The sequence below is a fragment of the Notechis scutatus genome, chromosome 4 (genome assembly GCF_049901735.1).
Source record: "Notechis scutatus isolate UNSWTSFEM ecotype Mainland chromosome 4, rNotScu1.2, whole genome shotgun sequence".
In the NCBI taxonomy this organism is placed as follows: domain Eukaryota; kingdom Metazoa; phylum Chordata; class Lepidosauria; order Squamata; family Elapidae; genus Notechis; species Notechis scutatus.
This window is the reverse complement of record NC_142012.1, coordinates 89,654,372-89,678,850: the sequence shown is the minus strand read 5'-3', so window position 1 is coordinate 89,678,850 and position 24,479 is coordinate 89,654,372. Positions and strand designations below refer to the sequence as shown.

The 24,479-nt window shown below is 37.2% G+C and overlaps 1 protein-coding gene across 1 annotated transcript in view; it reads left to right on the top strand.

Moving 5' to 3' along the window:
* CDH23 (cadherin related 23) overlaps positions 1–24,479 on the top strand; it is a 564,480-nt gene that overhangs the window by 255,084 nt on the left and 284,917 nt on the right. Inside the window, exon 11 of the mRNA XM_087964088.1 lies at positions 5,086–5,274. Within this exon, the coding sequence (XP_087820214.1) occupies positions 5,086–5,274 (189 nt within the window). The remainder of the gene's footprint in view (positions 1–5,085; positions 5,275–24,479) is intronic.

The window sequence follows — 24,479 nt, the reverse complement described above, 5'->3', positions numbered from 1 at the left end:
ATGTGGCTTAGATGTGAAAGTTTGAGAACTCATAATATTTTCTAGCTCTGCACCTAAAATTTATTTAATATTTAATATTTTATTTAATATTTTAGAAATAAAATATTCGTTATTAAGAATATAACCAAAATATATTGGGCACTTGTGCCTAAAAAAAAAGACAAATTTGTGACTAGTATCTTGGAAAATGATACATTGTAAATGCACAAATATTGGTTTGAATTTCAGAAAACAAGTTTATTGTGTACTTTTTATTGATGCTCTGGGGTTTAATTCTTTTCACATAGTTGGCTGAACCACCTCTGCCCTCCTAATTCTTTTTTGACATGTTTTGTGCACAAATTACAGTAAATTACAGTTTTATAAACACCTGTTTCCACTACAATTCAAGGACTTTTCTTTTTCTGACGTCAAACCGTTCAAAGGACTGAGCTACAGCATGGCATTTCCAATGATCCATTACAGGACGTCCTTGACTTATGACCACAACTGGGATCAGAATTTCTGTTGCTAAGCAAGATGGTGATTAAGTGAGTTGTGCCCAATTTTACAACCTTTTAATGCTGCAGGTGTTACAGAAATCACTGCAGTTGTTAAGTGAACCACATGGTTGTTCTGACCCAAACCTGGTTCCAAGGAAGCAAACATGAGACAAAGGTAACAGCACAGCCTTTTACTGTTTCATTTACGAATCCTGTTCCTTCACAGGTAAAAGGCTGCCTTCAAACCAATTAGCTCCGATAAAAAAGAGCCTTGCCAAGGTTTTGCAAGGCTGCCAAGAACACCAGATAAAGTTACTAAGCAATAATTCCAACACAAAGAGTCTCCAAACACCAACTCAGATATTCCTAACGTCCACCAGGCTCGAGTGTAAAACTTCTTTGCCTTCTGCAAAGAACTGCGGTTTCTCAGCTGGGTTTTATCTCCTCAGGGAGCAGCCATTACCTTGCAACCTTACTCCCGAGTTGCCCGTGCTGCTGCAGCTGCTCTTTCCTTCGAGCGCACTGGGCACAGGCTCCTCGGGGACCTCTTCATCGCTGCTGCCAGCCTCCACAATCTCCAAAGGCAGCATTCCACTCCCTGATGGTCCTGGCCCCATCCCTGCATCACACGCAGGCCCCACATCTGAGTCTTCACTCTCCGGGCCTTCAGCCCTCCTCACCTGCTGCCGGCGAACCACAACAAGGGTCATTAAGTGAATCTAGTTTTTTCCGTTGACTTTGCTTATTGGAAACTGGTTGAGAAAGTTGCAGATGGAGATCACATGACTCCAGGATGTTAACAGAATAACAGAGTTGGAGACCTTCAACCCTTCCTCAAGCAGGAGGCCCTACTACACCATTCTAGACACATTACAAAAAAAGATGTTGAGATTTTGAAAAAAAGTGCAAAGAAGAGCAACTAAGAGCAACTAAGATGATTAAAGGCCTGGAGACTAAAACATATGAAGAACGGTTGCAGGATTTGGGTTTGGCTAGTCTAGAGAAAAGAAGGAGTAGGGAGGACATGATAGCAGCATTCCACTATTTGAGAGGCTGCCCCAAAGAGGAGGGAGGGTCAATTTATTTTCCAAAACACCAGAATCCAAGAGAAGAAATGTTGCAAATACCCCAAGTACCCCAATTTTAATCATGTGACCCCAGGGATGCTATGATGGTCGTAGATGTGAGGACCAGTCATAAATAACTTTTTTTGGTGTTGTTGTAACTTTGGTTATTGAACAAATGTTTGTAAGTTGTAAATAACCTGTACTTTGCGATTTACCCAATTTTCATTATCTGCAGGCTTCACAGACCAGTCTGGCTACTGACACAATGATCCTTACCCATTCTACATGGATTTCTGTATATCAGAACCTACCCCATGATGGAATTTTAAAGTTCTTTCAGAATTCCATTGTGAGATATATATATTTACCCGTCTTGAGCGTTTCCTAGAAATACTTGCTTGGGTTTTGACCACCACTCACAAAGTCAGCAAATTAATAGATATGCTGGCTAGTTGAATGATAGTGATACAAAAAGAGCAAGCAGAACAGGAATAACAAAGGATCTACACGTCCTCCTAAGGATGTTAATACAGGTAGTCCTTGACTTACAACAGTTTGTTCAATGACTGAAGTTACAATGCCACTGGGAAAAAATGACTTATGAACATTTTTGACAATTGCGACCCTGGTCATGTGATCCAAATTCAGACGTTTGGCAACTGTCTCATGTTTATGACAGTGGCAGTGTCTCGTGGTTATGTGATTCCCTTTTCCAACCTTCTAACAAGCAAAGTCAATGGGGAAGCTAGATTCCCCTAAAAACTGTGTTACTAATTTAACAACTACAATGATTCACTTAACAACTGTGGCAAGAAAGGTCATAAAACCAGGCAAAATTCACTTAACATGTATCTCACTTAGCAACAGAATTTTTGGGCTGAATTGTGGTCATAAGCTGAGGGCTACCTGTGCTTTAATAGAAATGAGTTGTAAGAAAAGTAACCCTTAAGAAAAAAAAATGTGTTGCATTATCAGTCACCATTCCATAAGAGTTTGATCTTTCTTCCTCTCTTCCAGGGTTGTTTTTTTTTCCCCATATCCACTGATTTTAGATAGGAAAGAATTATAGAACAGTCCTTAGATTTCCAAAAATGATGGAGTGCTTGATGACAGTGATAGAATTTCTCCAGTCATGTATCCTGCCTGCTGATACATTATAATGGAATTGTCATTATTAAATTCAGCTTTCTTTCTTTCTTTTTTCTTTTTTGGTGCTCTACAAAGCACCAATGCTCCTCAGACGAGCCAACGTAGAGCAATGAGGGGCCCAATCAGCTTAGTTACCAATACCCAAAGAGACCTATTCAATCCTGCAAACCTCCTCCCCGCCATCACAGATCTTTAATTAAAATCAATATAAAGATAGAAACGTATTTAGTGAGTTAGATTCTACTGAGATGGAAGGGATGGAGGTGGGAGAGAGGGCATCTGCTAGAAGGGTCGCCATTGATTAGGAGGACGTAGCATTTTCCCAAAAAAAGGAATGATCATCCCCACCGTCTGCTGACTAGGGCAGCATTTTGTCAGGGAGAGAAGGTTGGCATGCAATTACGCCATTTGACCCCCCTTAAGTTTCATTCAATGGAATTCTACATGTTCAATACGCTATTATTGCTACCCCTTGAAATCTTGCTCCTTTCCACAATTCATTTTTTTTCTTTTTAGTTAAAGAAAAATCTGACTTTGTTTCAATAGGGAAGAAAATTCCTCTCACCGGCCTTCTCCCCTGTTTGATAAGTTTGAAGGCTGGTTCTCTCTCATTATATCCTAAAGCAGGGATCAGCAACCCGCAGCTCTGGAGCCGCATGTGGCTCTTTCATCCCTCTTCTGTGGCTCCTTGTTGCCAGTTGGTAAAAGGAAAAAAGACAGTGCGCTAGGAGGAGACTCTATGGTGAGGGAACCGGACTTCCGGTCGGCAGAGGAAAAGAGGAATGTCATGCTAGGAGAAGACTCTATGGCAGGGGAACTGGACTTCCGGTCGGCAGAGGAAAAGAGGGACTCTGTGCTAGGAGGAGACTATTGTGGGGGGACCCAATTTCTAGTCGGCTCCAGAATTGAATGGGAGCTTCTGGTTAAGACCTTTGTGGCTCTTTGAGTATTTAAGGTTGATGACCCCTGTCCTAAAGCCACGTAGACTAGACAGGCAGCACATAAATCTAATAAATAATTATTGCTTTCTTTGTTTGTTAGCCTGCAGTTGCCTTGGAAGTTATGCCCCTCAAGTGGTAAAGGAAGATATTTTAAAATTCAAAAGTGTTCAAGAGGGGATATATATATACCAATATGAAACTTGCATGGCTGCTCAACTACAAGCCCTATAACGACAACCCCCTCTGCATGCGATCTTCCACCAAGTTTTACTATCCTCTTGACTTGGAGTCAGCAGAAAAATATGCCAGCGTGAATTGCACTGGCTTATTTGCTGAGCCCTAACTTGACTCAAGAATTAGCTCATCATTGTGATAGTGTTAATATCAAGACAAGGGGAGAAAAGGGATCAGTCAATCCCACTAGCTCTGTTTCCAGTTCATCTGCCAGAAGGAGAAATCTCCACTAACCACTCTTCTTAACACAAAGGTCTCCAAACTTGGCAGCTTTAAGACTTGTGGACTTCAACTCCCAGAATTCCTCCTCCAGTCATGTTAGCTCAGGAATTCTGGGAGTTGAAGTCCACAAGTCTTCAACTTGCCCAGTTTGAAGAGCCCTGGGCTATAGACATGGAATGATGACTATTTCTAAATAGGCATGTAGTTCCAATCTGTGTCTGAAATAGCCCAGCTGACAGGAGAGACATGAGATCTGATTCATCCCACACCTGTCCTCTGTACCTGCAACCTATAAACCAGGTTTATTCTTCTTTCCTATATTTACAGAATGACAGAGTATTCTGTTACAATCAACACCGGGTGGGGTTTTTTTTTTGTTTCTGATAGCAACAAAGATTTAGATACTTTTAGAAAAAGATACATTGAGGAATAAAGATACAAAGTAATATAAATATATAAATAATGTACCAAAATATATATTTAGTTTTAAATTATTTTTGTATAACAAAGTTTTAATAATAAGTTGCCATTCAGTTAAACATGTTAGTCCAATACATTAGTTTATTATCAAGAAGAAATTAGCCCCATTGAACTGGGTACATACTTCCTGAAAAAGTTTGTCCTCTTAAGGTGATTTTAAGAAGTCCCTGAAATTTTTTGGGTAGTATTTTCAGAATATGCCCTTGGCCTTCCAAGGATTTAGTGAAAGAGATTCATCAGAAGTTATCTGGAAGATTTTGTGCCTAATGTTGGACTACAACTCAGTCTCCTGGTTTCTACTATCGCATCTTAACCACTACAATATACTAAAAAAGCTCTCTTTGTTAAGCTTAATCATATTTTTAACTTCTTCCATAACTTCTGTTTATCTTAGTCACATAGCGCTAATTATATGAAACATAGCTAAATTTAAAATAAGTATGAATTCTTGATGATGCCCACAATTTCTGTAGTTCTTTGTGAAATTTTGCTTTCACTTTATTTTTTCAGGGAACTGAACTCAATGATGATCGGACGCCTTCCAATGCCACAGTGATGACTACCTTCAACATCCTTGTTATTGACATAAATGACAATGCTCCTCAATTCAACAGTTCAGAGTACAGCGTGGCTATTCCTGAATTGGCCCAAGTGGGCTTCGCTCTTCCTCTTTTCATCCAAGTGCAGGATAAAGATGAGGTAAAACATGAACAATTAGGATTAAATCATTCTTTTTGATTGCCTGAATTCTGTTCCTAATATTCCTTCATATTTTACATAATAGAATACAGTAGAACTTCTGGTCATGAACATTTCTGACCATGACCAAATTGGGTTCCGACCAAAAAATTCACAAAATTTTCTTTTTTCATGGCCAATTTTCCCTTCCATGCCACTTTTTTTGTAAGCACCAAATTTCCAAAATTAGGTTTGGGTCACGACCAAATCAGGTTGCAGCCAAAGTTATGGAACTAATTATGGTTGTGACCAGAGGTTCTATTGTATCTGGATAAGATAATCAATTGGAATAACCTTCCATATTATTTTTTTCTAATTTAAATATATTTATTAAGAATATTGTAAACTTGCCATATCTAATTCAGATTTTACTATGTATTGATTCATTATTTGATTTGTATCTTTAAAATTCTCCAAATAATTTAGATCTATTTTTTTAAAAAACCAACATAATTATTTATAGTTGTCATGTATAAAACTCAGCTCTTTTTCATCTGGCAATTTTAATTTCCTTCTACTGCATGCACATTCCTGCATCCTTGATAGTTTGCTGTCAGAATTATAATCAATTATGTCATCCATAATTGCATGGAAGTAACTTTCATGAAACATAAATAATTTGTGTTTAAGTTAGACTTTCATCAAGTAATCATGATATGTGAAAAATGGCTGGAGTACTTTTCAACAACTATATCTTTTTAACCCATGGTTCTGTCTATAAAATGATGATGATAGCATTTATGTTACCTAGCAGGTACAATGGCAGGGTTTTTTTTGCAATTAAATGCCTTCCTTCTCAGGTTGTTTTAATAAATATAGAGCTTTGTGTTCTGATGGCAATAACATAGAAGGTTTTTCATCAGGAGTCTTCTGTTGGATCATATGCATGGACAAAAATCCCTTTTTAAATTCAAATATATCACTAGAAATTAAACATTCTGACTATGTGAAAAATCTGTGACAATTATAAAAGGTTTTGAATTTCACATACAACGTTCTTTTATACCTATCTGGTCTCATTGCATAACAAGTTAATTTTAATTGAGAAATCACTAAGAAGCCGATGATACTGTATGTGCTTTTCTCCTGTCCAACATTGTATTTTCTTGGAAAACTGACAAAAAAGAAAGTTTATTTCCTGTGTGATTTTTATTAAGAAGGTCCCTTGAACAAAAAATCTTGAGATGTGCAAAGGTTGAAGGAGATGTGCCGTAAAAGGCCATTAGCACAAAACTAGAAATTTCTTCTGTCTGTTCCTTTGCTAGAGTGACAGCTTTTTAATTCTCCTTCATATCAGAATATCTTGGTCCAGTGAGAATTCACCTCTGTTGGTATCAGAAAATCTTTCAGTTAAAGTGTGTATTAAATGACAGGTTCTCCAAGTTATTTGGCTGAATTGCCTTTTGTTTTTCCATAAATACACTCTCTCTCACAGATACACACATAAAAACACAACACATCTGTTGACTTCCCAAAATCTTCCTTTCTTGCATGACTGGGCTTCATGCCTTCTGTTGAGATGTGACTAACTATTGGTCTGTAGCATCTTTTGGTTTTGGTCTGGGGTTGTGAATATGATTCAGCAAAGGCCCTTTGTCTTGGAGCAGTACTAAAGTTGTTTTTCCTGCAGTCTAATATTGTGCTGTTGAATTACTCATCCAAATCGACTCATATAGTCATGCTTTATTGTCTGTGCACCATTCAACCATAGAACTGTGCCATAATGTGCAACAGCCTTTAAGTTGGGCTTAAAAGCTTGCAGATGTGTTATACTATAATTTCCATAATTCCAAAGCAGTATATAGGCTAAGGATTTGTTGGATAGCTATCCATTCTATTTGGAAGTTACCAGCCTGGGAGATCTTAATGTGCAACATTACGTTTAAGGCTGAGATTGGCAGGTAATAGCTCAATTCCTCTGGGCAAATCTGAGTGATTTACACAAGTTACTAGTTCCCAAAGCTTTAAACCTACAAATAAAAATAATAACTATTTGACTACCATACCCCAGTTCATGCAAAACATTTAATTGAGAAATGGCATATTTTGTAATTGGGAAAACAGCAGGATTGGACCAAGCCAATTAACCCCCAGAAATTTGGAGTTAGTGATAAATGGATCTAAATATCTTGGGTCTTAGCCATGTCAACTCAACTTCCAAACTGGAACAATTGCTGGGGGAAAAACAAGATATTGCTGGGAAAGCAAGACATTGCTGTGGGGAAAAAAAACTTCGTATGATAAAGTCGTTTACATGAGAAAATAGGGGAAAAAATTCAGCTGAATTTCTAAGATGCAAAATAATCCATGAGTGTATCAATTCCCAATACTTTCATTAAAATAATTTAAAGAAATAAAACAAATCTCATGTGTTTATTTACTGTTAGTCACAAGGAGATAATCTGTTGAAATAAGGAATTTATATATAGTCTGATTTAACATTTCTATTTAAAAAAAAAACAGTTCCTACAAAAACTATGCAGATTCCTAATTTAAAGAATTACTGAGACCACATGGAGATAATTAAAGATATGTAAATCCCCTGATGCTATGGAATAATATGTTGTTTTCATCAGTATTCATCGGTATTTAGGAAAAAAAAGTTATCTCCTTCTCTTGTGAATTTATTTTGCTCCTGGAGACTTAATTTAATTTAACTGGATGTCTTAATTAGGAGGGAAACTGGATAATAGATTATGAAACTTTTGTTTTAACTACATTTAGCCACAAGGAAAATAGTGAATACTTCATGAAAAAAGGAGCAATTTAACACGGATGCTCCAGCTGTCAACTACAAGAATAGTTTTTCCTTAAGAAAATTCCATCTTTGGTGTTTTATATTGGGAAAGAAATCAGTGTTTTACGTTTCATGCATTTAAAGTCACTGTGACCGTATCAGTTGCAAAAGTATTACTTTATTCCATCTACAGACGATGCCCAAGACCTGCTCTTAAACCTCTAGCCACTTCTGAGTTATTGCATTTTGGTGATCACGCCCATTTAGAGATGACTTTTAAAGATAGTTGTAATGCAATTTATTCATTTGTTAGAGTTATTCCAGGAGACCAAGGCAACGGGCAGATGATTCTCCTTCATTTTTCTCCCACATTAACCCTATGAAATACTTTGGGCTAAGAGAGAATGGCTGGCCCAAAGCCACCCATGTTTAAAGAACTAAGGGTGGATTTGAATTTAGGCCAACCCTAGGCAACACTTCAATTATTATACTATAAGGCAGGTATCCCCAAATTTGGCAACTTTAAGACTTGTGGACTTCCAACTCCCAGAAGTTTGGAGACTTCTGCTATAAGGGCTCATAGTTGTAAATCTTTGGATTCGATAGTAATCCCTTAAAACTTAGTTATTTCTCATAATAAGAATTTTGATTCTTCAAAGGACCTCTACTTTCATTTTCGCAGGGATCTTCTTTTGTGAGTCAGAAGAGATATTTACTTTGTTATGGAAAAAAAATTTTTAGAGGATCTTTCATGGAGTGTTGTATAAACAGGGGTGGGATTCTACCAGCTCACACCTATTTCGCTAGAACCGCTTGTTAACATTCTAAGCAGTTCGGAGAACCGGCTGTTAGAAGAAATTACAGGCCTAATCCTGTAAGGAAGGCAGGAAGGAAACATTCTGGTGTTGCTTACAGAAACTGCCTCTCCGTTAACCCTTATTACATTCTTGGCAGGACTAGACTTCCTGTCTCAGGAACTTCTCTGGAGTTTTTTCCCTCCTTTGCTGGTACTTTGCTTGTGTGGAGTGACCATTCAAAGTTACAATGGACTGAAAAAAGTGACTTATGACCATTTTTCACACTTACGACTGTTGCAGCATCCCCACAGTCATGAGAGGCCAGGCGAGGAGATGCGTGCCTCGATGTGAGTGCTATTGAGTTGGCCACGCCCACCCAGTCACATGACCACCAAGCCACGGCTACCAGCTAAGCCATGCCCACAGAACCAGTTGTTAAAAAAATTGAATCCCACCCCTGTGTATAAAGCTCCATATAATTTTGGTTGTTAAGTGATCAACCAGGTTCTTTTGAGCATTATTAGTTTACCAAATAGATGAAGCATTTCCTGTTTGTAAGCATCAGCAATAGGAAACCATCTACTAACAAGAGTAACCGACATGTAGCTCATTACCCTTTATCAAGGAGATTGTACATGTAGCAATTTGAAGAACTCGTAGTCTGAAAAAAAAATGGCTTTTAACCAGGATAATTTCCTCAGATGAACCCTGTGAAAACAAAACAATATTCTTCCTAAATCAAACCAAAAGCCCATTTACTTCATTTCATATTCAGCAACCACCCAGATTATTCAGTTTTATTTTAGTATTCACCAGCCTGTTCTTCTTCAGCCTGCAAAGATTTCTACAGAAGCTTACATAAAACATAAAAAGTCAATAAGAATAATGCAGCCCAATTTAGAGGGGGCAAGAATTAAATAAGTAATGCATTTATTACTACCATTGATCAAAAATCAAGCAAGGAAAGGGATAGGAAAGAAACAATAACACAAAAATAGACACATTAAAGTTTAATTCAGATACACAGTGATTCTAGACAGTCCTCTAGAGGTACAACTCTAATCTTCCAAAAGATTATTTTGTGACTAATAACAACATCCAGTATCCATGCTGAGGCTGTATCCATGGTATCAATTCCCTTTTAATCCAGTCTTTTGAGCCCAGCGATCTATGAAATCTAAAAGCCAAGATAGGAAAAATTGAAAATTTTAGAAAAAGAGGTTTCTTAGACATCCATTGCCAAAAAGAAAAAGAATCCACAAGTTTCCTCCCTTTTTTTCTGGCTTCTAACCACCGTAGCAGATGGAGGTCTTCAAAACTTGAAAATCTGCAATTGTTTTGTAAAATTAAATTTACCTCCAGATTGACACAGCTATTGTTAGTTCTCCCATGTGAGTGATACATGACATTCCAAACAAGCTGTATTTCTATTATCTCTGTATAGGACAGATTAGTTGGGTTGGTTTGTGTTATATACACAAGTACATTCACAAATTTATTCTGAGGTTCTGAATGTTTGCAATATACCATGATAACTTGAAAAACAGAAATTAACTACAGATCACTAAGGAAGGCTCTTGTGTAGAAATTTGAGAAATTTGTGTAGTCAATTTTTGCCTGCATTTTAATACTGTAGTTAATAATGAGTATATTATAGCCATGACCTTACATTATCTAAACAATAAAATGAGGTTCTGGATTAACATGGGGCATTTTTACATGTCTTAGCATTTGGCTGATCTATTCTGGCTTTGAGGTTAAAAAGAAATGGACCGGGCTATACTTGGACACGAAGCTACTGCACTATAAGCTAAAATAATGAGTAAAAAAAATATGGAAAAAGGAAGTGGCAACTTTCTTCCAATTATGAGCAAGAAAACGTGAATATACTTTTCCATAAAGTAACTAGGAGTCAAGCTGACTCAAAGGAAAACTTTGGAGGAAAGGAAATGGTTCTTCGAATATTATATGAAGGAATGCAAAGCGACATTTCATTTACTGTAAATGATTGATAGTTAAAGTATAGTAAGATATAACCCCAAATGTCCTCTGAATTTCTTCTGCCTTTAAGCTCGTAGATCAAATTACAAGAGATAATGTCCTCTCATGGAGTCCTTTGAAACAAGAAAACATTTCATTTATAGCTAACTTAAATGTTTGTTTTTTTTTACAAATGTTTGTACTGGTAGAAATTGAAGTGTAGTGGAGTCTTTTATTTGTGATTGCAATTTATCAGTGTAATCATGATTGGATGGTCCTCCTCTCCTTGGAAATGCAGCTTAAACCAGCTCCTAAACATTTTTTTAAAAAATCAAATGACATGTAAAACTGAGACAATTGCCTTGGAAATGGAAGCATGCTGTCAGTGTACCAAACTGTTTCCTAGCAAGGTCATTAAATAGGTATTAGCACTTCTGAAACAGTAACGCTGAAAACAGGGATGACGCTGCTTCCTGAAATGAGCATATGTATAGAAAGCCAGGATTAATCTTCTGAGAAGTTGTCCTTGTGAAAAGAGAATAATTTTTATAGTATTTCTAAAGTAAATTACAGGGAGTAATTAATTTTCGGCCATTCATTTAACAACAATCTGGAATTACGACAGCCACAGAATGGATGTTTTCTGTCCCACAAAATATTTTCGGTCGTTGCAAAGTGTTACACCATCACCCCTGTGGGTCACATGAGTCACGATCTGAGTGCTTGGTAGCCAACTGGTTGCCAAGCACCTTGTGGTTATGTCATTGCCATTTGAAGTATTCTCTGATGGCTTACCCAGAAAGTTAATGGAGAAGCCAGCAGGGAAGGTTCTAAGCTGCTGCCACCTTCTGCAAAAATGAGATTTCCTCCACTCCCATACTTGCAAAAGCCCCTTTTTAGAGTGAAACGTCTGCCTGCCAGAGGAGGGGAACTCCCTTTGAAGGGCTGCAGAAATGGAGGTCAGATCTGAACTCTATTCTCGTAGCTCTTTGGAGGAGTTCCTTTCCATCCATGGATCGACATAGCAAGGGCGATCCTTTCCGTTTGTTGTGCATATCTGTAGAAATGTGTTTCCCTTTTGAACTGTATAAATGCCACCACTACCAGCCCCACAATGCCAGCAGACACCTTGTCTTTTCTCTGTATGGGGTTGATGCAAGGTGAATGGCATTTCAGCTGATCCAGAGCACCCATGCACCCACTGTTTTAGTTGTTGTGAATATTATTATTGCTACTAAAATGTGCCAGGGTACTAGGATAGAACAGATGTCTCCAGTCGGGAATAATGCTTTGAGGAAGGAGTTTCGTAAGCAGAGAATCCTACATGATAAGGAAGAGAAAGGAACATTTCAAATGCCTAGCAGAAAACAACAGGGTTGAGTGGGTTGGTTATATATTAAGAGTTCTTCACTGTCAGCTAAAAAATAATCAGTTGTCTTAATTGGTGCTAATCAGCCTGCATTAAAACTTGATTGAAGATTTCTGGTGGGTGAAAACCAGCCATTGAGTTCCTGAATGGATAGCAACTGACAAAAAAACAGCAAAAATATATACATGCTCCCACTTAGCTTCCCAAAAGGTGAAGAAACCCAACAGGTATTGTTGTAATGACGAGGCAGTCGAGGTGTTTGATCATGATCAACTGAATCATGATGAACTTTATTGGAGTCTAGTCTTGCATTTATACACATTTTTAGTAATCCTCCAACATTGGTTAACTTTGGTTTCTGCTTAACTTTCGTTACTGTTTAGCATAGTAATTAACACAATTAATTATCTCTAGTTAAAGTCTAAAATATGTTTACTTCCTCTCTCTAATCCTCCTTTACATTAGTGACTTTGTTTGCCTGAGTTGCATTTGATTGTAAACATTCCTTATCTGAGGTTTGTCATCCAAGATAAGAATATTCCTGCAATTACAACTCTACAAGGTATTCCAGTTTCATTGAAGTAGGTCTTGTGTAGGATTTATTGGGATAGGAAAAACTATTTAAAAACTTGTTTGCATAGGCTAAAAATTATCTTGGGCTTAGACTCAAAGATAATAGATGCATGGTAGTGGCATATTCCTTTTCTATCGTGTTTTATAAGCAAAACAACTTGCTTTCATTCTCTGAAACCTTTTTCCTACCATTTCCCAATCTTAAAAAAGTATTAATATTTATAGAAGAAAACCGATTGTTTAAAATTAGTAATATGTTACAATTAATAATATGAAGAGGGAAGCTTCTATAAACCAAAACTATTGATAAAAAATGTGCAACCGAGACTACTTGTCCCTGCAGTTTTTTTTTTCAGAAGCGGTTTGCTGTTTCCTTTTTTCTAGAGCCGAGGGAGAGTGACTGGCCCAAAGTCCACCCAGCTGGCTTTGTCCTTAGGCTAGATTAGACTCACACTTTCCTGGTTTCTAGCCTGATGCCTTAACCACTGTATCAAACTGGCTTTATGAAGCATAACTTACTGCATACATAAAATAAGCATCAGTTTTAAACATAGCGTTAAATCTTGACCATTCACGATAATACTGATCACCAGTTCATCAACAGAGAGAGCAAACATATATCTTCCCTCTCTAAGATTATGAATTTAGCGTTTGGACTATGCCTGAATTCACTCAGTCTCTTGAACTTCAACCCATCATTTTCACAAGGAAAGTCAGCAGTTGAGCTTCCAGGGACTAGTCTCTTTTCAGCCATGAAAGCTCCCTGAGTGATTTTGGGCCAATCATTTTCGCTCAGCCCAGTCTGTCTTACAGGATTGTTGCTATTGCTGTTGTTGTTGGATAATATTTATTTATTGATTTGATTTGATTTGTCAAACACTTACAATATAATAGAAATAAGAATAAACATAGGTATAAATACATGAAATAGGTACGAATAATTGGAGACAATAGGACAGGGATGGTAGGCACGATTGTGTGCTTATGCACGCCCCTTACAGACCTCTTAGGAAAGGGGTAAGGTCAATAGTAGATAGTTTGTGGGTAAAGGAGTTCACAGGTTTGAGCAGGTGACAACAGAATCAGGTAGTGAGTTCCAGACATTGACTACTCTGTTGCTAAAATCGTACTTTGTGCAATCAAGTTTGGAGTGGTTTACATTAAGTTTATATCTGTTGTGTGCTCTTGTGTTGTGGTTAAAGCTGAAATAGTCATTAACTGGTAATACATTATAACAGATAATTTTATGTACTATGCTTAAGTCTTAGCCGGAGTAGTTCAAGGTTGTCTAAGCCTAGAATCTCAAGTCTGGTAGTGTAGGGTATTTTGTTGCGAACAGAGGACTGTGCTACTCTTCTTGTAAAATACTTCTGGACTCGCTCAATTGTATTAATGTCTATAAACAGTGATATATGAAGGGAGATCCCCATGAAGCTGTCATGGCCTCTTGGAAGAAAGGTGAGACATAAATCTAACCAAACAATATATAAATGAATAAAATGTTACAAAAAATAAATAAAATCCCCATCATAGTAAGATAATAATATTTGAATAATTAAATGCTAGGAGGTTTAACCAATGGGGAAGCCAGATTCATTTAACAAACATGTTACTAACTTAACAACTGCAGTGATTAACAACTGCAGTGATTAACAACTGTGGCAAGAAAGGTCATAAAATGAGGCAAAAAAACTCACTTAACAAATGTCTCAGCAACAGAAATTTTGGGCTCAGTTGTGGTCATAAGTCAAGGACTACCTGTAGTTTTAGGTCAAGGCGGGCACCAGGAATGATCAGTGACAATGTTGTGGGGGAGTCAAGTGTGCCTTTACAAGTGTAACTACATTTACACTACCTTTTTTTTCCCAAAGGAACAGTGACATCTTCCATAAAATCTTGAATTACTGTTTCTGTCACCTTTGATCACTAGCTATGCTGGCTGTGTCTCATAGGGTTTGGAACACACAACATCTGATGGTCACAAGTTGCCAATCCTTGGGCTATGGAGAATATAAATGGAGCAATTTTACTGCAACCTGATGAAGCCACCACCATGAGGTAGATTAGGCTGGAAAATGGTGTCTTGCTCCAGGGCACCCAATGAGCGTCATCATGGCTCAGCATGGATTTGAGCTGAATGCCGTACCCCACAGTGGTTTGATTCAATTTCATAATCATACAATACTTCCATGGGGATGATGTGACCCAGGTACCTCCTTTAGGGAAGGAAATTTGATAGTCTGATTGCTTAAAAGAGCTTGAAAGCTTTTTCTTCCAAACTCACAACTTGAATGAAGTCAGCCTCTAGCATTGCAACCACTAATCTGGGTGACATCAAGAGAGCAGTCAGAAATCCAGCCTTGAAATCCAGTGTACCGATCTGCCTACAGAATATGTTATCAATAAGTTTAATCAATCATCAATGAAATATATTAACTGATGTGTAAAATGTGTGTGCTTATATGCATATACCTATGTAAACACACAGCACACAACTATTCAGAAGTGCATTATGTGATATTTTTCTTTAATCCATAGACACAGTAATGTAAAAGCATGACATGGGTCATGATAATAAAGTATAAAAGACGGCTCTCCAGTGTTCCTTCCCCAAAGTGGGAGCTGTCGATCGGAATGAATTAGATTTCACAGACGGATTTGCAGTACATGGAATTAAACAGCAAATTATCCTTAAAGAGGGAGAATCAATCATTTGGAGCAGAGATAAGCTGAAGGCGAGTCAGCCTCGGATTGATCCCGTCTGGGAATGCGTGGATGGAATTCAGCAGAGAGCCTGGGGCCAGTAGAAGAGAAATGAGGAATACATGAGCTCAAGACAGAATGTTCACTTTGGAAAAAAGCAAAAAATGTGAACCAAATGAAAGAGAATTGCTTGGGCTCTACATGCCCTTAAATTGCACGTGTGCGTTTTAGAAGGGAAGATGTGCTTATTCAGCTTAGCTTTGAAACTGTGGCAGCTGTAACTTTCACTCAGCCAATGCTCACGCCTATGTTCAGAAACTTGACTAAATGCTACACAGCCAATCACATTCTTCCCCGGGTAGTCATTTAAGAGGATTGCCACACTATTTTTCTCAACTCCAGTCTCTCGAAAGCAGTTTGAAAGCAATCTTCTGCCTTAGTGTGTTCTTGAGTTTAAAGTGTACAGGTAGGTTTGTGTTGGTTGCAAATCCTCCTGAGCTTTTCATACATTCCTGCAACATATGGAATGACAACGTATGGAAAGATGACATTGCACTGACCCAGAAAAAAATCAGTGTAGCATTCAGATGTAGATTTTGGGTTGAAGTTGATTTCCAACAGAGTCCTCAAAAGCTCAATGTTTGACTTTCATGGACTGATGGAGATCAACTCATTTATTTCAATAAGGGGCAGATGTTCACAATAATTATTTGATACTTATAAACCCACATTTGCACAGTTAGGTTTGCACTTGGGTTTAAGCCATGATTTCATTAACTATATTTTCTAAAACAAATAATAATAGATTGGTTATAAGTCATTATAAATCCCCATTGTCCAATGGTAAAATTATGCCATGGCTTCCTATGATATGTAATCCAATTCCTCACAAAAGCTGTTTTGAAATGAAGTATGGAATTCATTCGGAAGCATCTTTCATATAGTGGCAAAATGTTCATGTTCTCCAAATATATATCAGTGCTGATCCAGAGTCTTACCCAAGTACCAAGAACTGAGCCAGTCCCATAGATTAACAGCATTGTTTGTACTATTTTACCCCCATTTCAATTTTCTACCTTCCTTCTTTCCTTCCTTCTTTCCCAAATCACTTTCCAAAATATTACATAATGGTTTGATAATTCAATAGATAATTCAAGCCAGCAAAGTCTTGATGTAAAGGACTACTATCTAAAATCATAATTTTCACAAAGGCTATAGGGCTTGAAATGCCTAGAAAACAGTTCTGTAAAGGGAAAAGCCGTGGCTAAACTTTTAATTTTATATTCGATGGAATCAGAATAAGACCGACACAGTCTGCAGCTTTAACTGAACAGGATTCTCATGGTCATCCTGAGATATTTCACACATAGGTGATGAACATTGCATAGCCAGAGGAACAGAGATCTGAAATTATCTACAATTCATGGTAGGAACCCTTATATTAGGAAGACATTCATTTTACCACAAGCCACTTGTATGCGTTTGTGACAGACATTGAGTACTTGCTCTTTGAGAAGCTTCTCTTTTCTTCATTATGAACCAGAAAGAGACATTCTTTAAGTTAATCACGGCTTCTTTGTTATTGAACAAATTGTGAGAAAATCACTAGTCAATCATCTGAGTCTAAAATGCTGCTTTTTATAATGAAGTGCTCTAAAATCATCTGCTAATCTGTTCTTTGTTAGTTTGCAGTCTATTTTTTTAAAGAACAAGGATGACGAAGAAAGAAAGAAAAAGGGTTTAGGTGTAGTTGTTTTCTCTCAAGTATGCTGTCAATCTTCATTCTTGATTTGCCTTAAAGAAAAGAATGGACTCTTAAAGTGAAAGAACATGTGGATTGTCTGATTTTTTTAAAAAAGAATCAAAGTTATAGTAACAAAGATTCTTGCATCTAATATTTCTTAATAGTCCATTTATGAGGATACACTTGCATTTCTGTAATTATGTATTGGAGTCAGGATAAATGTAGTGAGAGTATCTGTGCACTCATTTTGACCATTCTTCTTTCCTTGCTGAATAAACATGAAACCCAATGAGTCTTTCCAAAGATAAAGTTTCCTACAAGCTGAGTTCTGATTATGGAATTCTGGAGAGCGACTTCCCATTATTGTCCTTCCTGTCTTGTCTATATACAAAGGAAGAAGATGCACACATGTTCCCTCAAATGGCAGATCCCTTTATCAGTCTATTTTTCTTCCACAGGGTAATTACCTGCACTAGAGTTGTTGTTTTTTACTATCCACAAGTACAATCAGGAGTGTGATGGGGATGGGAATTGTAAGAATATGTCCATTAAGGAAAAATGTGGGGAACTCCACCCGTTTTTCCACAAAAGATTATTATACATAGTCAGCAATATATAGAACCCAATATTTGTAATATTTGAAGAAGGGAACTCAGTTCCTTTCTAAGTAGCATACTACCTATATTGCCTATGCTTTCTTGTTGAGTTTTCTCGAAAAAACAAGCAACCCCCAAACAATACTGCATCTGGTTTAGCTCTGGATCTGTAGCATTCTACAGTGAATCTTGGTTTCACACAAACACAAATCTAGGTAAATGAATGACTGATAAAAACCAAATCAATGTAAACATATTAATCTTTTCTATCTTGTTGAAAAGCATAATATTAAAAGCTTAGATTGACCCAATTGATTGTGGGCTGTGGAGGTCAGTAACTAGCCATGGTGCATTGATTGTGATTTGGTAAGAAGAATAAATGGTAATGATGATGAATAAAAGAGAAGGGAGCGAGGGAGAGAGAGAGAGAGGAAGAGAGGGAGAGAAAAGAGAAGGAGATATTGACTTCCAATCTTCTTTTCAACAGATATTAACAAACCCATTATCTCCCCTCTCTTAAATATTCTAAAAATCCATTCAGCCCCTTATTAAATTCTCATCTTCTCAATCATTAAATGCATAAATCATCATTTCATTTTTTTTCTTCTTTTAGCAAAAAGTCCATAAAAGATTTCCAGTCCAATAGTTTTTGGATGCAATTCAAGGTACCCTTCCTCATGATACCTGGATGGCTCCAACTCTATTGGCCTTACAGAAAACCATTAATAACTTATACACTCATTATGAGTTCAAATCCCCAGGACTAGAGGAATCCCAGTGTTCTGAAGGAGCTGGCAGACATGATCTCAGAACCATTGAATCATATCTTTCAAAGATCCTGGAGCACTGGGAAACTCCTAGAGGATTGGAAAAGAGATGATATAGTTCCCATCTTCAAAAAAGGGTAAAAATGGATCCTGGAAACTACAGACCAATCAGCCTAACATCAATACCTGGGAAAATCCTGGAAAAAATAATCAAGTAATGGATCTGTGAACACCTACAAACAAGCAAAGCTATTGTAGAAGCCAACATGGGTTTGTCAAAACCAGATCATGCCATACAAACCTTATTGCATTCGTAGACAAACTGACTAAATTAGTGGACCAGGGAAATGTTGTGGCCATCCTATATTTATACTTCAGTAAAGCATTTGACAGCCTATGCACACGAACCTTCCCAACTAATGGTTAGTAATTCTTGGACTTGGATAAGAATCGCGGAATTCAAAGGTTGCACTTAGTCCACTTATAGCCATGCAGGGATTCTAGACTGATCCCTTTTTTGACTCCATCTCCAGGTTCTGCCACTCCTTCTCTTGCAGAGTCATAGAAGAGGGGGGAAAAAGGAAAGTAGCAGAAGAAATTAGAACAAAAGGATTTGACAGAAGTTGATGAAAATAAAGTATTCTGGAAATGTATAGAAAGGCATAAGTAAGGAACCTCCCACAGGGGGAATGAAATCAACAATAAAAATGATGAAATGATTTCAGTGAGAGAATGGAAGGACTGAAACATGCTATAAATGTTTGTGTCTAAGAAAAAAATGATTTAAAGGAAGTCGTAAATGCTATGAGAATGCTGAAAAATTATAAGGATGCAGGTGTAGATGGTATAACTGGAAAACATTAAAATATGGATATGTTGTGAGAGTTGGTTCTGTGCCCAAAGTTGGAAGAATGCCGTTACTTTCTCCTCTTCCAAAGGGAAGGAATCAAGAGTGGATGTAAAAATTAAAAGAGCATGAATTAGTTAAGCATTCCTTTCTGATTGAAATGTACAAGAACTGACAGTGAACAAAATTTAGGAGGGGCAGTGAAGCATTCTGCTATTTAGGGAGTGCACAGGCCAAGATGAATGTAGGAATATGAGAGAGAATATTTTTTATACATTGATTTAGAGGAAGGATTTGATAAAGTAATAGGAATTATGGAAAATTCTGTTTGGATGTAGTTAGTTGTTAAATGCAGAAACAGCATTATAGAAATAAACTGATTGATGAGAGTAAATAGAAGGTCTGGTTTAACACGGAAGGTATAGCGAGTGGTTCAACACTGAAGAACAATATATAATATCTGCTTGGTTGTTAAATGAATTTATGGGCAGATGTACAAAAACTGCTCACGGTGACATTAAAGGAATGTTGGTTATAATGTAAATGTGTGTGCATTTTGAAAGGCAAATTATACTATACCATTTGAAAATGATTTCATATGAGCTCATATGATTTGGAATAGTAGTACCAGTTCTTGCTTAATGACTATTTAGCGACCATTCCAAGTTATGATGTTGTTGAAAAAGGTAAGTTATGATTGATCCTCACAGTTAGATCTGTTGCAGTGTCTACACAGACATGTGATTGTGATTTGGGTGTTTGGCAGCTGTCATGAATTTATGATGATCGCAGCTTCCCATGGTCACATGATCACCATTTGCGACCTTCCCAGTTGGTTTTCACCAAACAAAGTCAAAGGGGTCATAAAATTGAGTGTGGTCAAATGATGTCTCGCTTAATGACTGTGCCACTTAAAAGTGAATTTTTCTGTCCCCATTGTTATAAATTGAGGGTTAGCTGTAAATGTAGTGCAGATTTATGTTGTAATGAGGCTGTGAATTTTAAAATGAATGTACCAAAAACCAAAAGAATTGTATTTGATAGAGAAAATGGAATATATGCTTGCAAGCAATACATAACTAGCAAAAACTAATACAAGTAGAGGAATTTGTATATTTTTTCTCTAGAACATCAATAGCAGATTTATATATTGCTTCACAGTGCTTTATAGCCCTCTCTAAGAGGTTTACAGAGTCAGCATATTGCCCCCAACATTTTACTGACCTCAGAAGGATGGAAGGCTGAGTCAAACTTGAACCTGGTGAGATTCGAACTGCCAAATTGCAGGCAGCTGGCAGTCAGCAGAAGTAGCCTACAGTACTGTGCTCTAACCTCTGTGCCACCATGGAATGATGGTTAATGATTTTTAAAAATGGGGGAAATTATTATATGAAAATGTTGATATCAGAATGATGTAGGTGATCTCTTCAAAGGAATGCAAGGATATTCATATGGTGTGGTCAGAAATCAATGGCTGCAGTAGAAAGATCAAAGCTTTACCTATTTATTATGGTCAACATCTTGACTTTTTGATCAACTTTGCAGAAACCTGTGAAGAAATGAGTGTTTGTTTAAAAAAACTGTAATAATTTTGCATTGAATAAGAGTGAGTTTCTGCCCATTTGGCTTTAGGAATTGGGTAGGTCAGGAAAAGCATGAAGATAAGTTGAATGTAGTAAAAATGAGACACTTGACTATTGTGTTTGGTAAAACAAGGAGAAATAGAGTCAAAAATGAATAGATCAGGGGTGTTAAACTTGCGTCATCATGGCGGTGTCACATGACGTATCAGGACTTTTTTCACCTTCGCTAAATGATGTGGGGATGGGACCAGCATGTGACACATCCGTCCCACAGGCCATGAGTTTGACACCCCTACAACAGATGATGAATAAAGATGGATTGAATCTAGAAATAAATGACCACAGCACTGTCTTATGTCTAAAGTTATTTACCCATGTAGTAGGGCTTTATTACTATTATCCTACTAATCTTTCCCTTTGACTTCTACTGTTGGAATCTTATTTGATTATATTACTTCGTTGTTTGCATCTACACTGAGAGTTTATCCACAGGAGGCAAATTCCTTATGTGTCCAATCACACTTGGCCAATAAAGAATATTCTACAATGACCAGACCAAGGAGTTAGTATAAATGAATAAGAACTGAATTGCAGTCAAAATATTTGAACTACAAGTGAATGGGTCAAGGAGCTGTTGGAAGTGGAACTTCAGAAGGGAAAGATGAGAAGTCTGAAATTAAAAAAAGTAAAATATGAAGCTCTGTGTAGCTACAATGGAAGGGACATGGTTTGCAGATATAGAAAGGCATGAAATGGTGTAGCAAGTCATTTCGGTGTAAACTAGTTTTAAGATGTATCTCCTATTCTTATATCATCAATTTCTTTAGCTTAGTATTTCTTTCTCTTTTTTTCTGTACTTTGCATAAGGTTGCTTACCTGGTAAGGGAACAGTGTAGTAGAAATGTACATATATGTATGTAATTTAGAAAATCTTCCAGAATTTACCTCTCTTTTCCTGCAGAGCCAATATGTACCAAGTGGAGATGGTTATGATCTAGGATAAGCCAAACCCCTTCTGCTGGGCAGCTGATAACAATTTTAATATTTATATTTGCTCTCAGACATCTCCAGGGGATCAAAGACTTCAGTAAACTATGAGCAAAGAAAACAGCATGCAGGCAGAAACAACAAAAATCATGAAACAAATAAAAAAAAATAAGGAAGGAAAAAATGTACTTTCTCTCTCTCCCAACGGGCAGATGAATTCCAGTTCTTGAGATTTCACATAGGGAAGCTGAGCCACTGAAGGAGCTAGCAATTAAGGATGGCAAATATCAACAGGCTGGTTTGTTTTCCCAGCTGGAAAGGAATTAAATAAACCCACTCTTTTCTACATATCCTGGGGGCTTCTTTTGATGTTCAACATTATTCTGTCTTTCCAACAAAGCCACTCTTTCTGAGGACCCAGAAAATCCATAGCAGCTTATCACGATGAAAAGATTCTGTTTCCATCAGAATGATAGAGCAGGATTCCACAGATACATTCCAGTCAAATGTCAAATATTTTGGTGGCTTTCTGAAGATAAGTCCATTCTAAAGCCAAAAAAGATAACACAATCCTTGGTTGTATGAACAAGGGCATAGAATTAAACTCCCGTGAAGTATTACTACCACTCTATAAATCTTTAGTAAGACCACACCTGGAATACCGTAACCAGCTTTGGTCATCACAAGTTGCAGAGAAGAGCAACTGGAAAAAATTGCAGAGAAATTGCAACTAAGATGATTAAAGGCATGAAGACTAAACATACGAAGAACGGTTGCAAGAATTGGGTATGGCTAGTTGAGTGAAAAGAAGGACTAGGGGTTCAGTATTTGAGGGGTTGCCACAAAGAAGAAGGGGTTAACTTATTTTCCAAAGCACCAGATGGCAAGATACAATGGATGGAAACTAACCAAGGAGAGAAGCAAACTGGAGTTAAGGAGAAACGTCCTAAAAGTGAGAACAATTAACCAGTGGACAGCTTGCTTTCAGAAGTTGTGGGTGCTTCATCACTGGAGTTTTTTTAAGAAGAGACTGGACAGCCACATGTCTGAAATGGTATAGAGCCTCCTGCTTGAGCAGAGGGGTGGACTAGAAGACCTCCAAGATCCCTTCCAGCTGTATTTGGATTATTTTTAAAGGCTATGCATAAATCCAGCTCTAAGAAAGCTTGCATCACAGGAACAGAAAAGGCAAAATGGTACAAACCTCATAAGATACTCACACTGAACGTCATTAAGTACAAACTCTGGAATATGCTGCCCTAAAACATAAGTCACATTTTGTATCCACTTTATACCAGAAATCCTATGAAGCCATTCAAAAGGTTCACTAATAACGTTTTACTACATAATTACTAGGCGTTCCTAATAAATCTCCAAGCACAAAACTAGTATAATCACTCAAAACTTTGACTTCTAAGAAGTGATATTTTTTTAATTCAGATAATATTTATAATATTTACAGACCCCTCACATCCCAGATATAAACTGTTTCAACTCCTTCCCTTAAAACAATGCTATAGAGCACTGCACACCAGAACAACTAGACACAAGAACAGTTTTTTTCCCGAACGCCATCACTCTGCTAAACAAATAATTCCCACAACACTGTCCAACTATTTACTAATTCTGCACTACTATTACTACTAATTTTCTCATTACTCCTTATCACCCATCCCTTCCCACTTGTGACTGTATGACTGTAACTTTGTCACTTGCATCCTTACAATCTATATTGACTGTTTCCTAGTATGATTGGATTGTTTATTGTACCCTATGACTATCATTGTTGTACCTTATGATTCTTGACTCTTAACAAATGTATCTTTTCCTTTATGTACACTGAGAGTATTTGCACCAAAACAAATTCCTTGTGTGTCCAATCACACTTGGCCAATAAAGAATTCTATTCTATATACTCTTTAGCAAGGGGAGAGCAATATTTAGATATATTCTCCAAATTTATTTCAGTACATTTCTTCCTGATCAATGTCTTGGGTATAGGTGGATTTATGGTTCTGGTTGTTCTCTAGGCATCATTGTGGCTTGACAAAAGTTAAGTAGTCTGGATCCCACTTAATTTTTTAAAGATTTCTTTGTGTTTTCATTTGAGTTTACAGACAAATACTGTATATCTACTGATTCGGGTCTTGACCAGAATTCACTACATTGATGCTAATTGATCTCAACTAGAGACTGCATAGAGTTGCATAAGTGAACCACAATATATATGCTTAATGTTAATCTTGAAGTAGATTCATTATGGAGAATGACATTCAGAAACACTTTAGAAAGCACCACCTGTCAAACATTGGCAGCATCACCTGGATCATGTTTTTGACCTGGACTTTGAAGAATTGTATCAGGGAACATTCTCTTTCATTCCACACCTGGGCACAAGCAAATTCACAGAAAAGCTGGAAACACATTTTTTTTTTACCAGGCACATCTCATATCTGAATTCATAATTGCTGGGTTCTTAGCGT